Genomic DNA, 18,276 nt, shown 5'->3' on the forward strand with positions numbered 1-18,276 from the left:
GACCGGAAAGTCTAATGCTCAACAACATAAGACTTTCCGGTCGGTGCTACATCTATTGTCACTTGACAGTACTACTACTGCTACTTAGCAGTGCTGATAATTCCGCTACTCGATGCTAGATGTCGACTATGAAAATATTAAGCCGAACACTGACTAACAGGCCGCCGGACGATATCGGCCTGTCAGTTAGAACAAATATTTGACAGTTCCGAACAACTGACCGGCCGATATCGTCCGGCGGACTGTTAGTCAGTGGTCGGCTTTAGTCTTTTTGCGGCCAAAACTGATGTATGGAGTGAGCACACTTGTCTTACTATATTTCTCTATGCCTTTACAGTACAAAATCGAAGTTATCCTACCACCGAGGAGTGTGTAACCAGGCGAGACCACAGTGCGACTGTTGCGGTAAAGTGTTCGCTAACAAGATGACGCTCAAGTACCATCTCAAGTGAGTCCCGACACTATACCCTAACGGCCTCCTAGCCTAGTCGGTAGTGACCCTGCCTACGAAGCAGGAGGTCCCGGGTTTGAATCCTGGTACGGGCATTTCTGTGTTTATCACAAATATTTGTTCCTGAGTTATGGATGTTTTCTATGAATATAAGTATTTATATATATGTGTATTACCCACAACACAAGCCTTATTGAGCTTACTGTGGGCCTGTGTCAATCTGTGTAAAATTATCCTTTAATATTTATTTATTTATTTTTATTTTATACTATATGTCTTTAGGTAGGTATAAAACTCAACAAAATTTACCCTCAAATGGCTCCTTAAGCCAGTTGAGGGTAGATGAAAACATTACATGATCAAATAATGTAGGTTAAAGTCAGGTCGCTCAGTGACTGATCCATGCGGTTTTATATTTGGTTGGTTAACCAATAAATGTTATAACTACCCGAAAATTTACAAATTGTGTGTTTACTCTTATTTAAATACCTAAAGATACAGAGTATAGTGACACAATAGACTATTTTACGAAGCAATAATAGTCTCCTAGGTCCCGATGTCAAATCGAATTTTGAACTATAATGAATAGGGAGTATTACTGCAGTGTTCTGCCGCCAGAGTGTAGCACTAATTTGTTTAGTAAACCATAGAGTAACTTATACATACTAGGCCTTAAACAGTTTTTTGACAAGTTTTCACTATGACATTGATGCATCATGGCGGTTTGTTTACAGGTGGCCTACCGCGAAACGCGAAAATCGAAATGTCTTTATCTGCCTCTCTATCGATCGAATAGGCAAGAGTGATGGAGAGGCAGAAACCGAAATTTCGATTGTCGTGTTTCACGATAGGCCATGTGATTGGCCTAGTGACGCCCTCTACGCAGAGTTTTGCGTAATATTCCCTATTAATTCAATAAGAGGGGAAAAAACCCGTGCGAGCCTTATATTCCATCGTAAGTTTCGTCTAATTTCCTGGCTTTATGATTTACGGAAATATTATTAATTTACGGAATAAATCCAAAAAGGTTTTATTTTGGTCTATGGATTTATTTTGTATATAATAATCAGATGATATAGACAATATAGGTACTAAACTAATTTTTAGGGTTCTGTACCCAAAGAGTAAAAACGGGACCCTATTACTAAGACTCCGCCGTCTGGCCGTCTGTCTGTCTGTCTGTCACCAGGCTGTATCTCATGAACCGTGATAACTAGACAGTTGAAATTTTCACAGATGTATTTCTGTTGCCGCTATAACAACAAATACTAAAAACAACCTGAAACAAATATTTAAGTGAGGCTCCCATACAACATCCGTGATTTTTTTGCCGTTTTTTGCGTAATGGTACGGAATCCATCGTGCGCGAGCCCGACTCGCACTTGGCCGGTTTATTTATTATTATACTTTTGTTGTTGTTAATCGTTTGTGAATATTTTGTAGGATCCTGCCTCAGAATAAAGAAGATAAACCTAAAGAGAAGCTATACATAACGTGCAAGGGCTGTGATAAGGTCTTCCACTCCAAGAAGAGTTACCGAGCGCATGTGTAAGTGCTTTTATGTTTTTACTAGGTTTTATTTAGTTTCACCTGACCGTTGTCTGTCTGTCTGTCGGTCTGTAATCAAATCTTGCAAGTTAAATTTGAAAAAAGAAAGAAATATAAAGCTGAAAATGTGTATACATAATTATAATTATGTAAGAATGGTATTTCCACCTGCCCAATTTGTTGGTCCAATGTCATTGCGTCTCACTCTCATTAAGCAAAATGTGAGACGCTAATACACATTGGACAGGCGGAATACCACCCTAAGGGGCTATTCATAAATTACGTCATTTCAAATTAGGGGGCTGGACATCGGATGATGGTAGCATGACGTAGGAGGAAACGGGGTCATTCGAAGCATGATTTTTGGATGATTTTAGGGGGCGGGGGGGGGGGGGGGGTCAAAAATCGATGACGTAATTTATGGACAGCCCCTAAGTAGGGTGACAATGTTATTTATCCTGTTTTGTTTTGATTTTTGTACAATAAAGTGTTTTACTACTACTACAATGCAATATCATGGTACCATGGAGCTGATCTGATGATGGAGACAGGAGGTGGCCATAGGAACTCTGTGATGAAACAACGCAACCTAATTGTGTTTGGGATTAGAATTGTCTCGATGAGTATTAGTTGCCTGGGGAAAGAAAAGTACAGTCAGCGACAAAAGCTTGTACCAAAAATGAAATATTTGCCAAAAACTTATTTGCTCCTTATGACCTCAGGAATGCGTGGTTAAAATCTGTTGGGTTACCCGAGCCCACGGTGTATATTACAAGCGACACAGGACATAGTGTGGCCAGTGATTAACCTTTTCGACGCCGTGTCAAACACAAAACCGAAGTGTCGTGACACAATACGTGAAATATGCACGTAGTTCTATGTTGCTCTGTGGTCTGTGACGGATTATTCCGTCTTCGGCGTTGGACCTACGGTGCGGATATATCCGTCATTGGCGTCAAAAAGGTAAATAAAATATGTCTTGTCTGTTTCCAGCGTGATACACGACGGCCTAACCTACCCGTGTCCCATTTGCGGAAAACTGTTCCAGTGGAAACGGAACCTGGCGCGACACACAAGGAACCATAGGTAATTGACCGAGCGCTAGTGAAGGTCTCAGCTTGGTCAAAAATGCTTTCGTATGTCCGGTTCTCGTGAAATTTTGTGAGCAGGTTCGGTAGTTAGATTTAATTTTTCTGTCGTTTCGTTTTTTGGAAAAGGTTCAAAATGTTGGGAATTGGCATAAAGGACTTAAGCATAAGGTCTATGGCACTTAAGACCATTGTAAGTTCGCTGTGATAATGACTTAACGAAGTATTTTTAATCTTTTATGGCTCCTCTTCACGTTGGGCCAACGCCAACGCCAACGAGGGACGCATTTATGCGTTAAAGGGAACAAGGGATATTGCTATCTCATTCTACCGCATGGCTGCGTCCCTCGTTGGCGTTGGCGTTGGCCCAACGTGAAGAGGAGCCATTTCATATGGATCTTATAATATAACACTTTTCGATTTAAGCAATTGTTAGTGTGATTTATTCGTGACCTGGATCAAAGTAGACATGAGTAGTTCGCGAATGAGAGATTCAAATGAAGTACTTCACTTCATGTCACTCTTTCATTCACTAGTTCAGCTCAGATTCGTTTAGTTCTTTACTTCAGCAGTTCTGTTTAAAAACCTTTTCATTTACTTGCTCATTCGCTTAGAGAGTGACAAGGATGCCATGGTAAACCTTCGATTCATAAATTAATTTATTTGAGTGATTCATATTGAATGAATTTATCTATCAAATTCTTCATTCAACTCAATATATCCGCGAATGAGAGAAATGAAACCATTACTTTTGATATGGATGGATCTGTTGAGGTACTGAACTAAACTGAACTAGTGAACTAAAAGAGTGAAGTACTTCACATTGTACGAAAGATGCATATCAATCTTTTCTTTTCAGTGACACATTTTGCGCATGTCTAGATCAAAGTGTAACTTTGTGTTCTTAACACATTCAACACCAAGAACCCGACTGTCGGGTACACTGTTCGTAGCGACTACGCGCTACATACGACGAAACCGTGGCTACGCGCTACGAGCGTAACCCGTAGCACTTAGTGGTATTGAATGTGTTAACAAACATTTTTTTTTATTCCATTTTTTTTTTTTTTTTTTTTTATCAATTCTTTTACCTGACTTTAGATCTCCTATAAATAGTATAAAACATATATAATATTAATATATTCTTAAAGCGTTATTCATAAACGCGTTACTGGCCTGAATAGCCGTGAATCTTTTGTCTTCATCTGTCATTTTGACTTATATATTTGTATGAAAGGGATAAAACATAATTTAACTACATCAGGACCGTAAAGTTAAGAATAGGGGGGTTATAGCACTTATACTATAAGGCACGTATTTAACCGGTCAACTAATTAATCGAATTTGGGTAGTTTAAAATAATAGAAATGGGTACTAAAATTAATAGTTTGGCGACAAAAACGAAGCCTTAATATATATCAATATGAGTTGTATTTTAATGCCGTTACAGCTTTTGTTTATTATTTAGGCAGGTACCAAATATTTATTTGGCAACTGAATTATTATATTGGCGACTATTTATAAAGCACATTTTAAAAAGAAAACGGCTATCTATTAATTTAAAGATGAGGTTCTTTTAAAATATTTTGTTTGGTCACTACACGGTCAACCTAACACGCTCCTCCTCGCTTCGCTCGTCGTCGCACCTATCTTTTGACTCTGGCAGAACACAGTGGTAACTATTGAAATTAGTAATTAAAAGTTTAAAGACCTAATGGTATAATGGCCATTAGGTGTTTCATGATTAGGAATTTCGACTATAAGTATAGCAAATATAGTAGGGTATTATTGGTAAATAAATTTGTGGTGTTTTGTGGATTAGGAAATTTGTCAATTTAAAGTACTAGGTATGCATATGTTTAAATTAAAATTATTTAAAAATGGAGTATTTAAAGCTTATATACACCGTGTTTTTTTTTATTTCCGTTAATTTCAAGGGTGCATTCCTGAGCTTAAATCAAGTAACTTTCTCAAAGACACCGATGTTCTAATTAAGTCCATTTCGGAGATAATCCATAATTTATTTTTTTCCTATAAGGCCTCTACAAGCGTGTACACTTGCCTTAGGGCCGGCTTACATATTGATTAGTGTTTAGAATGAGTTCATACTAGAGATGTGCGCCGATGGCAAAATCATCGGCGGCGGCGTCCGATGATTTTTTGACCGGCGGCGGCGGCGTGATCGGCGTGAAATCGGCGTGGCATAATTTTTGATACTGCATGAGAACGTGGCCGTAGAAACTCTACATTAAAGGTTTCTGAGTATTTACTAGGCTATCTAAAACATATTATGAGTGTTTTCTAAATTATTGTCGAAAATTATATCCCATCACGTCACTTGGCATTTAGCAACCATTTCTTACTAACCTGACGGTTACCAACGGTATGTTTAAATATTAACATAAAAATAATATACATATATAGGTACTTTAAAACGCTACATTCTATGCAATACCTATAATGACAGTGTAAGCGGAATACAAATAAAACACATAAATCATTATAAAATATTTTTTACGAAATAATGATGAACTACTTTAGTGTTTTTTTAGTGTTGAGTGTTGCAAAGACCCAATTCATGTCCCTGAACGAGCCAGATCCAAGCGACAATAGCCCAATTTCCATCGATGGTCAACTAGTCACCATGTGCGATCAGTACAAGTATCTGGGTAGTATGATGCACCATTCTGGGAATGTGGAATGCAACATTCAACACCGAATAGCCGCTGCTTGGCTAAAATGGCGAGAAGTGACTGGTGTTACGTGTGACAGGAGAATGCCGGTCAAACTCAAGGGTCTGGTATACAAAAGTATAATAAGGCCGGTTCTTATGTATGGCAGCGAGACGTGGGCAACGACTCAAAGACACGTGCATACCATCCAAGTTGCCGAGATGAAGATGCTGAGGTGGATGTGCGGCGTTACCAGGCTCGACATAATCCGTAACGATACGTACGAGGAAGCCTGGGCGTGCGCGACATTGCCGATAAAATGCAGGAGAGCAGGCTGCGATGGTATGATCACGTAAAATGAAGGCCTTCTGACTACGTAGGAAATTTGGCGCTACAACTTTCCATCCCAGGTCGAAGATCTAGGGCCAGACCCAGAACAAGATGGAAGGATGTAGTGCTAAAGGACATGAGTGAGTGCAAGTTATCCGAGGACGATGTCGTGGACAGGGCGAAGTGGAGAAGGTTAAGCGGGAAGCTGACCCCGCCACCATGTGGGATGGATAGCTAGGGAGAGAGAGAGAGAGAATGATGAACTACTTTACATTTGTCTGAACTGAATTATCAGAAATGTATGTTAGAATAAAGATGTCATCGTTTTCGAAAGTAAACGCCAGGTTGATTCGCTCAACAGAATGTCTTTGAAGTGTCCCGTGTCGCATGGCACTTGCAGGGGAAAACCCGCGTGTGTTCAGACCTACATACTGCGAGCGACTACTCAAAGATTTGAAAGACGAGCCCTCTAACGTAAAATCGCTTGAAAAACTTTTTATGAGATAATACATTGTATTTCATAAAAGAGTTTTATGGAATATTAAGGTCTACTTTGTTTTCTTTACTGGTAGCTTATGATGACCCTTGGTGATTTAAGTTCCTATAAGTGTAATTGCTTAACCTGACTTTTATAACTTTGATTGAAATATATATTGTTAAGTAAAGAAGCCGATAATCACGATAAAATGACTACCTATATTATATGATAAATAAATCAAACCATATCTATCATATGATGACCCTTATGCGCGTCACCAGCATCACACGAGATATCATAAAATACGCAATTATAATCGTAGTGAATGCTGGCTGGAGATTCTAAGAAGAAAATAGCATTTTTATGTCCTAGGATATGCATACCTCCAATTTTCTTGACTTTAGTTCACTGATTAAATTGACAATCAAGAGACTAAAACAAAATGCGTTTTACAAAAAAGCTGTGCGATAAAATATTAAATAATAACCTGTGATCCAGAAACTAGATCTTGTTTAAATTAACGCTAAATCGTTATCACAGCTAACACCGCAAGGACAAAAATGATGCTAATTTGGTTCACTGGCAAATAATAAGCGAAAAAGCATAAGGATCTTCAAATTATATGTCTGATACTATCTACTCACTACGCAAAATGCAATAAGATACGTTAGGTATCAAAATTTCCCACGCCGATTATACGCCGGTCAAATTTATCGGCGGCGGCGGCGTGGAAAAATCGTCGGCGGCGGCGGCGCGGCGGCGTGGCGCACATGTCTAGACTTCATACATTTGCTACTAAACTTAAGTACAATCTCGGTCGATTGATGTACGAAATGACATTGATCTGTCACAGATTTCAATTGTTTGGTTGAGTTAAATGTAATGGCCGTGTTACAACAACGCTATATGCTACATTTAATTACTTTTTAAACAAAAAAAAAAAACAAAACAGAAAACAAAAAAAAAATTTTTTTTTGAAAATTAACTATGCCATTTAGTTCTTATAAACGTACTTAACTATACCCCGAAGTTAACGGAATTCAATAAAAACACGGTGTATAAAGGTATCTTTGGTATTCTGTATATGTACAAAATATATAAACAACCAAATTTTATGATCGCTTTACAATATTAGTTGCCAATTAATTATTTTAGACGCCAACCTATCAATTCAAGTTCCCTATAATTTTTTTGGGTGGCTTAATTTTGCTGCCAGTTTTTTTAATAATATGATGCTTAAATTTGAGGCTAATATAAATTTATTGGTGCTAAAATATTAATGCACAGCCAAATTATATTATTATATGCCCAGTGAAAGTTCCTGTTTAATATTTTAGTTGCCCGGTTAATAATAAGCCATACTATAATGTTTCAGAGATCGCGACGCAGGCGCCACGCACGAATGCCGGGACTGCGGCAAAACGTTCAGCTCGCGCGACTGCTACAACAACCACATGAAACTGAGCAAGCGACACGTTCAAGAGGACGCTTATGTGTAAGTATTCTTCACTAACTTCATAATATTCCTCGCTCATGGGAGCCTGGGGTCCGTTTGATAACTAATCCCAAGAATTGACGTAGGCACTACTTTTTACGAAAGCGACTGCCATCTGACCTTCCAACCCAGAGCGGAAACTAGGCCTTATTGGGATTAGTCCGGTTTCCTCACGATGTTTTCCTTCACGGAAAACCGACTGGTAAATATCAAAATGATATCTCATACATAAGTTCCGAAAAACTCATTGGTACTAGCCGGGGTTTGAACCCGCGACATCCGGATTGAAAGTCGCACGCTCTTACCGCTAGGCCACCAGCGCTCGGTCTAAAGGGGCCCACTGATTAACAGTCCGCCGGACGGTATCGGCCTGTCAGTTAGAACAAAATTTTGACAGTTCCGAACAACTGACAGGCCGATACCGTCCGGCGGACTGTTAATCAGTGGGCCCCTTAAGTCTGACGTACCTACTTATATTTTACAGACACGAATGCTCGTACTGCGGCAAGAAATTCGCAACGAAATGGTGCATGGTGGACCACATAGACTGGGACCATCTCAAGCGGATCAAGTACCAGTGCAGCGTCTGCTTCAAAGTAAGTTCTGTGCCCTGTTTATCACAAACTTGTGACTTGTAATACGAGTAATACTTCGGAGTCGAAACTCTGGGTCCGTGGGGGCCCAGTGCGAAGTCTTTATATAAAGAAATTTCCGAGCGCCTTATAGATGCGTCTGGTGACCAGAGGGCTGGCAGCTACTTCGGCCAGAGACTAAGTCTGGCCATCCAACGAGGTAACGCTGCCAGCCTACTGGGCACCATAACTTATGACAGCGACCTAGGCAGCATTTTTTATTTATAAGTTTATTTATAAGTTCATTTATGTTCATTTATAAGTCTATTTATATGATTATTTTAAGTTTTATATTCCATGTAGTTTAGTTTTATTATTGTTTAGTTTGTATTTTTTGTCTCAATAAAGTCTCTTTTTAGTAATACTTTTGACAGCTTTTGTTAGAAAGGGACTTCCACTTGTATTACATTTTACAAGCTTTCGATAAACAGGGCACTGGTCATGCTAATTTTACTGTTTTTTTTATACTAATTGACTAAGCCCCACGGTAAGCTCAAGAAGGCTTGTGTTGTGGGTACTCGGACAACGGTATAATATATAAATACTTAAATACATAGAAAAGCAACCATGACTCAGGAACAAATATCTGTGTCATTACACAAATAAATGCCCTTACCGCGATTCGAACCCGGGACCATCGACTTCATAGGCAGGGTCACTACCCACTAGGCCAGACCGGTCGTCGAAACATTCGTCTGTTTAACTCGCGGGTTTTTAGTCGCTCGCGCGACATGTTTCCGAGAGCCTAGGCCTCCATTTTCAAGCACTAACAGTGTGTGACTAGCGCTGTGCGCGCTATGAGATAACCGGTTGGGGGGAGATCTTGCGCTGTCGTTGTAGGCCCAGCGCGCGGCGCGGAGTGCAGCAGTACGCGGCGCGCGGCCATCGTGAGCGCTGGTCACGCACTGTTAGTGCTTGGAAATGGAGGCCTAGGCTCTCGGAAACATGTCGCGCGAGTGACTGAAAACACGCGAGTTAAACAGTAAAATTAAAACGTTATACCGTAGAATAAACTCAATGTTAGTATGTCTCACGACTAGGGTTTGCACGACGGATCCGAAATGTATGCGAATATCCGCGGATCCGGATCCAGATCCGGATAATTTCATATATTTCGGATCCGGATTGCAAACCGACAGTTTAAATTCGATTAAGTTCTGGTCTTCAATATTTTAAAGTTTTACAGTTCTGTTAAGGTTTTCTCGTGATATTACATATAGAATTTTTCAAAAAAGGAGCGTGTAGATCGGTGAGCTACGCGCATGTGACACTAATGGAATTGCAGGCGCTAATAGGCTATTATATGGCAGCCGTTTACCATCAGGCGGACCGTATGCTTGTTTGCCACATACGTATTAAAACATTACATGTATATTAGCAATAGGGGGTATTACTGCAATGTTCTGCCGCCAGAGTGCAGCACTAAGCTAGATAGTAAACCATATAATAACTTATACATACTGTGCCTTCAACTGGTTTTTGATAAGTTTTCACAGACAATAAAATATGACATTGATGCATCAAGGCGGTTTGTTAACAAGGGCCTACCGGTAAACGCGAAAATCGAAATTTTGTTCTGCCTCTTTATCAATCGAATATGCATGAGTGATAGAGAGGATAACGAAATTTCGATTTTCTTGTTTCGCGGGAGACCCTCAGATTGTGATGGATAGTGGTCGTGGCGCCCCCTATGCAGAGCTTTGCGTAATATTTCCTATTACAATTAAATAAGAGATTAGCAATATGTGTATGTCTCTGATATTATGAATGTATTTTTCAGGCATTCAAAACGGCAAAGATAATGGTGGCACACATGAATAATATTCACGAGGGCAAGAAAAACCGCGAGCCGGAGGGCGAACATCTGTGCGAGATCTGTGGCAAGTCTTACAAGGTGAAATATCTCTTTATCCTCTCGCGTTCCTAGAGATGGGTAACTACCCGGGTAAATACCCGAGAGCGGGTATTTACCCGGTAAATACCCGATATTTACCTACCCGCGGGTAAATACGGTATTTTCGTTTTTCTTCTAATTTTGATGTGTTTAATGGTATGTGAGTATAAATAAGTTTAATTTAAGTATTGTTTTATAATGTTACATAAAATATATGTTCAAACTAATTACGAAAAGGTTGCTATGAGGTGAAGTTCGATTTAACATATCAGTACAATTATGAAAATCGTGTAAAATCATTCCCTGGCTTCCGGAAATGTTTTAAAACGCTTTTAATATACATTAGAAAGATGAAACTAAAGACTACTTATGAATGATAATAAAAAAATTGTGCAGTATCGCAACTTGGAAAGCTCATAAGTCAAATACAGTTAGTTTTAGGACAAAAATGTATATAACCTTTTTTGTAGAAAATTATGTCTACTTTAGTTTGTACATACAACACTTTTCGATAGTAATGACAGATTCCAAGAAATATGAAAAGTTCACTTTTACCCCCCTCCCCCCAACCACACCCCCGCCGACCGAAGTTGGAATGTGTATTATCATTATTATCAACGTATAAGTACGATAATTTACTCAAATCTAAAAAAATATACTCTTATGACGGCCTTTTTTAATGTTTATCAAAATTGAACTAAAAATTCCTTATTTACAACTGCAGGTTTCACTAAGCCATTTCATTTTAAATGACACACAATAATTACAACCATTAACTCGGTTTATATCTCCACTTTAACACAAATCGACATGTGCAACAAGAAATGAATCTACCCGTCCATCTGGGTAGATACGGGTAAATACCGGGTAGATGGGTATTTACCGGGTATTTACCTGGGTGGGTAAATTGGGTAAATAGCCGCGACCCATCTCTACGCGTTCCACGCTCCTAGTACTATCGACCACACTGTTAACTATCCATCGGTGGACTTTATTACAAAAGGCATAGGTACCACCGATGGACAGTTAACAGTGTTGCTGTTTGTACAAAATCACCTCCAATTAACTTCAAAACTACAAGCTTTTATTCTCCCCGATTTCCTATTCAGCTGAAATCTTGCATACATATTAAGTAAATCACAAATGCAAACTAATTAGAATTGTCTCGATGAATATTAGTTGCCAAAAACTTATTAATCTTGTATTAGAACATACAAGTTCAATTCAAACTCGTGCAGCCTCCTTAAAACATAGATAAACTACGTGAGCCTTCACATAGCGGCATGTTTACCTATTGATTTGTGTTTATTGCCAGTTCATATATTTTCTACTTGCATACTGCCAGCCACACTTAGCCGTATTGACCTTTCACTGTCTTGTAATGTAGGTGATCTGTGGAATGACTCTTTTACATATGTTTTCAGACGGTGAAGCGACTGAAAGGCCACGTGTGGGCCATGCACACGAACCGCTCAACAACTAAAAGCTTCAAATGCAAGCTCTGCCCAGCCACCTTCACCTGGCAGACCTCCATCTACAAGCACGTCAAGATGATGCACGACAAGCGGCCGAAGGTATAGTCTATCGATTCGTAGCTGGCCCCGAACGGCAAATCCTTTGTCTATTGTTAAGTTAAACCGGTCACTTTAACCGGTTATTGAATTACAACTCCTATGGAAATTGCAATAAGATTCAAAATGAACAAATGGAAAAATCATTTGCCACTTCTTGTGTGGTCTACGGTTACACGATTTTGCCACTATGGAATTTATATGAAACACTAGCATGTGACCTCACAATCAAATTACCTACTCTTTATAGTTTTATACGGATTTTAAAATTGAAATTGTGTCTAAAAATAACTGCTGTCTACGTTTCTCTATTAATCTTCTGGTGCTTAATTTCATGCATGGTGTAAAATAATTTATTTTAAATACAGTCAAATACCCAATTGTTTTCCATCGTATTTTTTTGGAAACGTTCGTATTTGTCATGCTACTTCAGTCAACGTCAGAACTTTTTGTACCGAGACTGGCAGAAATAGCAAGACATGTTCGTACGTTTCTGTGAAAATACGAAGGAAAATAAAAATGCACTACATCCATTCGCCTTCAGATATATTGAAACGACCAAGGTTTTCAAAAATATTTGAACATGCAGTTTAATTTCTTGATAAACACCTTGTAAACACCTTGGCCGCTTCGATGTACCTGGTGACTGTACTGTATTGATGTCACGCAGAAGGTAGCCACCAGGTTTTTTTAAAACAACTCAAAGTTAGAATTAGTCTCGATGAGCGGTAGATGACTATAGTCTGTACCTATCTTTAGGTATTTAAATAAAAGTAAACAATATCTACCCTCAAATGGCTCCTTAAGCCAGTTGACGGTAGATGAATACATTACATGATCAAATAATGTAGGTTAGAGTCAGGTCGTTCATTGACAGATCCAGGCGGTTTTCTATTTGGCTGGTTAACCAATAAATGTTAAAACTACCCGAAAATATACAAATTGTTTGTTTACATTTATCTAAATACCTAAAGATACAGAGTATAGTAAAGCACAATCGACGATAAAAACTTGTGAATATCTATATAAAATCTTTTCGTAATTTACTTCGTTTTGTTACAGCAAATCCGTCCCCTGCCGGCCAAGAAGCCGGAGTTTCCCGGCGCCGAGCTGATCGCCCGCGAGTACTTCCAGCAACCCGCCGGCCTCGCGCACATACCCCTACACAACATCGTCCAAAACATCGTATAACACGACCTCACTAGTGGCAAAGAATAAATAATAGTACTAAACTGAAAATTGTAATTCAAGACCAAAAAAAGTAAGACAATGTTGCCACTGCAATAATTTGTTTGTAAAATAGTAAATCCCTTTTTTATAAATAAACACGCTAAGATAATTTATTTATTGGTAATTTTACTACTACGATTTAAAAAAGTACTTTTTATTACTTGTTTTTTTTTTTAGACGCGCTAGTAAAAAGTGGCAACATTGTCTTACTTGTCTTGATTTACGATTATCAGTTTAGGTACAGAAAATTCACTCTCTAACAAAACGCGTCTGTTACGATCAGGACAGATATGGCCGCTAGATGGCGACAGCGCCACGCGCGGCTTATGGCTAGCCACCTAAATTGGTGTGGAACGGATGTACTTGTAGCTACCTGTTGCAAAGCGACGAAATCGCCTGCTAGTGGCTTGGAGAGCTGCATCTCGATCCCCCGTGACTCCAACATTTTGGAAAAATTCCAAATGATGAATGTATAAAAAAAATCTAGTCTGTCAAGCCATTACCGTCAGTAGAAATAGAAAAAAAAGCGGAAAATTTAAAGTGTCGGCGAGAAGGGTTATCGTCCCATAAAAAAACCTTTTTCTACTGACAAAGTTGTTTGACCGGCTATATCGTCGGGTGACAAGCAAAACTCACTAAGTACTATCAAAAAATTAAAGTAACAATGCACTTTATTACACTTGTAACACGGTTTATTGTCCAATAATTTCAATGATGTTAGTTAGTGACTTTTGCTTGTCACCCGATGATATGTATTAATCACGAAATTTCACGAGAATCCATTGAGAAATGGACCTGTAGAGGAGACCTATCGTGCGCGGCGCGCCATCGTGAACCTTGTCCGAATGCGCGAAGGTTAATATTGGGCTGTAGCCCCGCGCGTCATTTGATGTCTTGAGCGGTCAACGGGTTATTGCAAAATTTACCAGTGATCTAAAATTAATGTAGAATATTTATTTTAAAGCTTTATTTTTACACTACAATCATATCTTAGCTTTACTTTATACAGTATTTTATTGCCATAATATTGTACTTAACTTTAAGCATTAATTATAGTTTTTATACAAATTAAAAGCAATACTGGAAAATAATTGTTTTTTATTTCAATAGGATAGAAGTCCTCGCTTCAATATATCGTGAAAGTATAATAATACTATTAGGTATGGGGTATATTTGAGTTGCTTAACCTTCAAAACTCGGTCAAATCCAACTGTCAGATTTTGCAAGATTCCACTTTTCGAACAATTCGCTACATTCGTAGTTCAGTTAAGGCACAGAATAAGTATAGTTATTTGTACAACAAGAGATCAAAGTTTGATATTTCTTCGAGTGCTTATTTTGAGTCCCGTGCAAGCGAAAGACTATAATAGATTCACGAGCGTAGCGAGTGAATCTAATTTAGAATCTTGAGCGTAGTAAGGGATTCAAAAGCGCACGAGATGTAAATAACTGATCTCGTGTAGTACACAAAATTTTTCACCCTAAGCAGTGAGAACATACCTAGAGGGACAGAGATAATAGAACCCAAGTATATCGAACTTGTATTAGACCCCGCATGTTGAAATGACATTTGACTATAAAGGTCACTTGAATGTCATTTTGTCTCACTCAGTGAGCAAAATCGCATTTTGCTTCTTAAAAACAGTGAGCAAAATGCGATTTTGCTCACTGTTTTTAAGAAGCAAAGTACCCTTGTTCGAGCTGCTGAGGTGAAATAGTACATTATTGTCGAGGCTCGGAAGTAGCTACTTGCGGGCTGAGGATTCGTTTTAAACGGACGACCTTGGGAGTCCGTTTAATTGAATCCGAAGCCAGCAAGTAGCCTTCCAGCCGAGTCATATATAGTGCTTTTCTCAAAAATGGTGCAAGAAATATAAATATCATAGAAATATTTTACAAAAGCAACGTTCTTACGTATATATTTTCACAGAAAAAAGTAGAAACAATTGAAAAAAATAGCTTTGCCGCCTTTTTATTTTTTTAATAAAAAAATTGAAGTGTATTTTTCTGCCGAAAATACGCCAACCTATTTGAGACAGCTAAATAGTCGCGGTACTAATCATCTGTTTGGCTGTTTAATGGGCCTGTGCCTTCATTTGATATGGCCATTTCAACTTTTAAAAAGTTTGGAACTCGACAAATAATGGAATTTGTATGCAACATTGCAGTCCCAAAATCGAGACTGCAATGTTTTTAACTTTTTAATTTTTGACTGACCATAAACTACGCGCTTCGCGACCTATTTTTTAAACGGCAAAGTCGACTTTGCCGTCCATTTTTGAGAAAATAGTATTATCATACAGAACGGCCACGCATCGCCCCGCCCCGACTCGCATTACCTCGCCCCGCGACTGGCCGCGACATGAATCTGGCGGACTTCTGGCGTCCTCTCAGTATAGCGACTTACCCACACATACACAATGACGCGTGTACTAAACGCAAATGATTTTGGATGTATGGCGTGTCCGCCCTGTGGTTAAGGTAAAGGGCCCCTGTTTCAGCAGGTTAAGGCTCTTAAGAATTCGTATATTTTTTTAAATATTGCTAAGCATGACCTTGAAAGCTTTTGAGTAAGTAATATATTGGTTCTTTGGTAGTAATTTAATGTATAAACTATAGAGTTTTAGTTAAAACCTTTTTTATATGAATTTTTTCGTGAACCTCCTATTTGGGTCCCATTTCGTGATAAAATTCAGCTCAGCTCCTAAGTTCGTGAACTCGTGTCCCCTATTTCGGAATAATGTTTCCTAGAGTAATTCATGATAATTTGTTGATAATAATCTTAAATATTTAACGGGCTTTTACCTACTTACGAACCGACGTGTAAAATACTTACTTCAAAATGCATTTATAAAAAATGTGCTGAGGGCATAGAAGGTACTACCTATGGTACTACCTATAGAAGTGGTATACGCGTGCCTCCGTGACGGACAAAACATACGCAATGCGACACTATGATTGGTCGAATTTATTTGTTGCCCACCATAATCCATACTAAATTTACGGTGGGGAACAAAAATATGTGAGACTGTGACAAGGACAAACAATAATAGCGCTTTCGCTGCTACTCCTACTGAAAGATACATAAGACTATCCCGTTCTGTCAGTTATCCCCACCACTCATGCCGAATCCAGTTTAATACTAGATTCATGGCTGAGGGATTCACCCACGATTCACCTTAAGTTTTTAAGGTGGATGTCAACGGATCATGTCGATTAGAGATTAAAAATGATTTAACTTACATTGTTGTAGGTAATTAGGGTTATGTGTTGTACTTAGCGCTAGAGCTGAACAGGTTAAGGTGGATGTCAAGGCAGGTCATGGCGATTAGCGACTAAAATACGAGTATGACGTGATTTCCCACAATCCCTTTTTTTTCAAGATTGTCAAGTTCCAAATAAAGATTTTCACACTATAACCAAACGTTAGAATCATTTTACCGTTTTCAAACGATTTGAAAACGAAAAACTAAATGTGGGTGACCTTTTCAATTACGATTATGACTTTTTTCTACATATGGCGTTTCTCAGAGATGACCTTCGGTGCCTGACTTCGGTGCCAATTTTTTTTTTTACTTATTTGATATGTGACTTTATTTCCTAAAATCTAGCCTTAATATAAAAAAAATATTGGTAGTGGAGGCCTCCATTAGAACCTTATAGTTTTTAAGATATTTGAGATTTAAAAAACACTGAAATCATGTGCAGGCACTGAAATCAATTGGCGTCACCGAATTCAATAATGCATACACAAAAATCACATTTCAATTTTATATCTCAATCATATTACATTCAATCATATTTTTCATTCTTATTTGATTATAAGCGATGTAACAAGGGGGCTATTCATAAATTACGTCATTTCAAATTAGGGGGGGGGGGTCTGGACATCGGATGATGGTAGCATGACGTAGGAGGAAACGGGGTCATTCGAAGCATGATTTTTGGATGATGTTAGGGGGGGGGGGGGGGTCGAAAATCGTCAAAAATCGATGACGTAATTTATGGACAGCCCCAAGGCTAATGATCTCGAAAGCTTACATAAATTTAATAAATATAGACCCAAGATTTTAAAATAACCTAATAACGGCTTGACTATTTGACGGATATCCCAGACTGACTGTCCTCATATAATAGGGTGATGGGCGATGTATGGTCCTGGAACGAGTTTCAGACATGTCGACCGCAAATTCGCACATTAGTGCCATAAAGGAGAAGATATTTGTTTCAAACAATCCGACCGCACACGCATCAAAAACAAACTTATGTTACCTACACCAGATAAACAAGAAACTTTTGAGTGGTGTTCAATGCCCAAAAAATATTTAATGCGCTTATAAAGCAATGTGATGCAATACGGAAAACAAGTATTTTTGAATAACAGAGTTTTAAAGCGTGAACTCCATCAATTTAAAACTGTTTGATGTGGTCGACTAATGCTTGAAGATCTAATTACCCGTTAATTATTTGAGGGTGTTGGAGATCTCCAGCATCCTCAAACACTTGAGCTAATTTGTAACTCCTATATTTAGACATAAAGACAGAAAATGAAGATGAAATGATGAGATGAATGATGATTGAAGATTGTTAAATCATTTGCTATGTTCAATTTGTGTCTATGGCTATCCTTTAGAAATATCGATCAGTAAGGTACGCTCATTGCCTTTGAAGCGATCTCGACATTAGAAGGCCACTTTATTTTTAATCCCTTGTTCTGAACATCCTGTCCCTTGGGTGCACCTTGCACAGTACTTACATACACAAGTTATTGTAAAAGAAGTGGGATATAATTGAATGCATTCATTTAACATGGCTGACACGTTTAAAGGTATCGAGGTGTAGGGCCTCAGGTGATACAGAGGACAATTAACATAATTTACTTCATTG

At 38.5% G+C, this 18,276-nt stretch overlaps 1 protein-coding gene across 1 annotated transcript in view; it reads left to right on the plus strand.

Moving 5' to 3' along the window:
- LOC134802351 (zinc finger protein 57-like) overlaps positions 1–14,495 on the plus strand; it is a 38,523-nt gene extending 24,028 nt beyond the window's left edge. Inside the window, exons 8-15 of the mRNA XM_063774971.1 lie at positions 338–448; positions 1,895–1,999; positions 2,993–3,085; positions 7,943–8,062; positions 8,547–8,658; positions 10,475–10,588; positions 12,013–12,162; positions 13,222–14,495. Of these exons, the coding sequence (XP_063631041.1) occupies positions 338–448; positions 1,895–1,999; positions 2,993–3,085; positions 7,943–8,062; positions 8,547–8,658; positions 10,475–10,588; positions 12,013–12,162; positions 13,222–13,350 (934 nt within the window). The 3' untranslated portion in view covers positions 13,351–14,495. The remainder of the gene's footprint in view (positions 1–337; positions 449–1,894; positions 2,000–2,992; positions 3,086–7,942; positions 8,063–8,546; positions 8,659–10,474; positions 10,589–12,012; positions 12,163–13,221) is intronic.
- The last annotated feature ends 3,781 nt before the right edge of the window (positions 14,496–18,276 follow it).

Source organism: Cydia splendana, chromosome 24, assembly GCF_910591565.1.
Source record: "Cydia splendana chromosome 24, ilCydSple1.2, whole genome shotgun sequence".
NCBI classification, from domain to species: Eukaryota; Metazoa; Arthropoda; class Insecta; order Lepidoptera; family Tortricidae; genus Cydia; species Cydia splendana.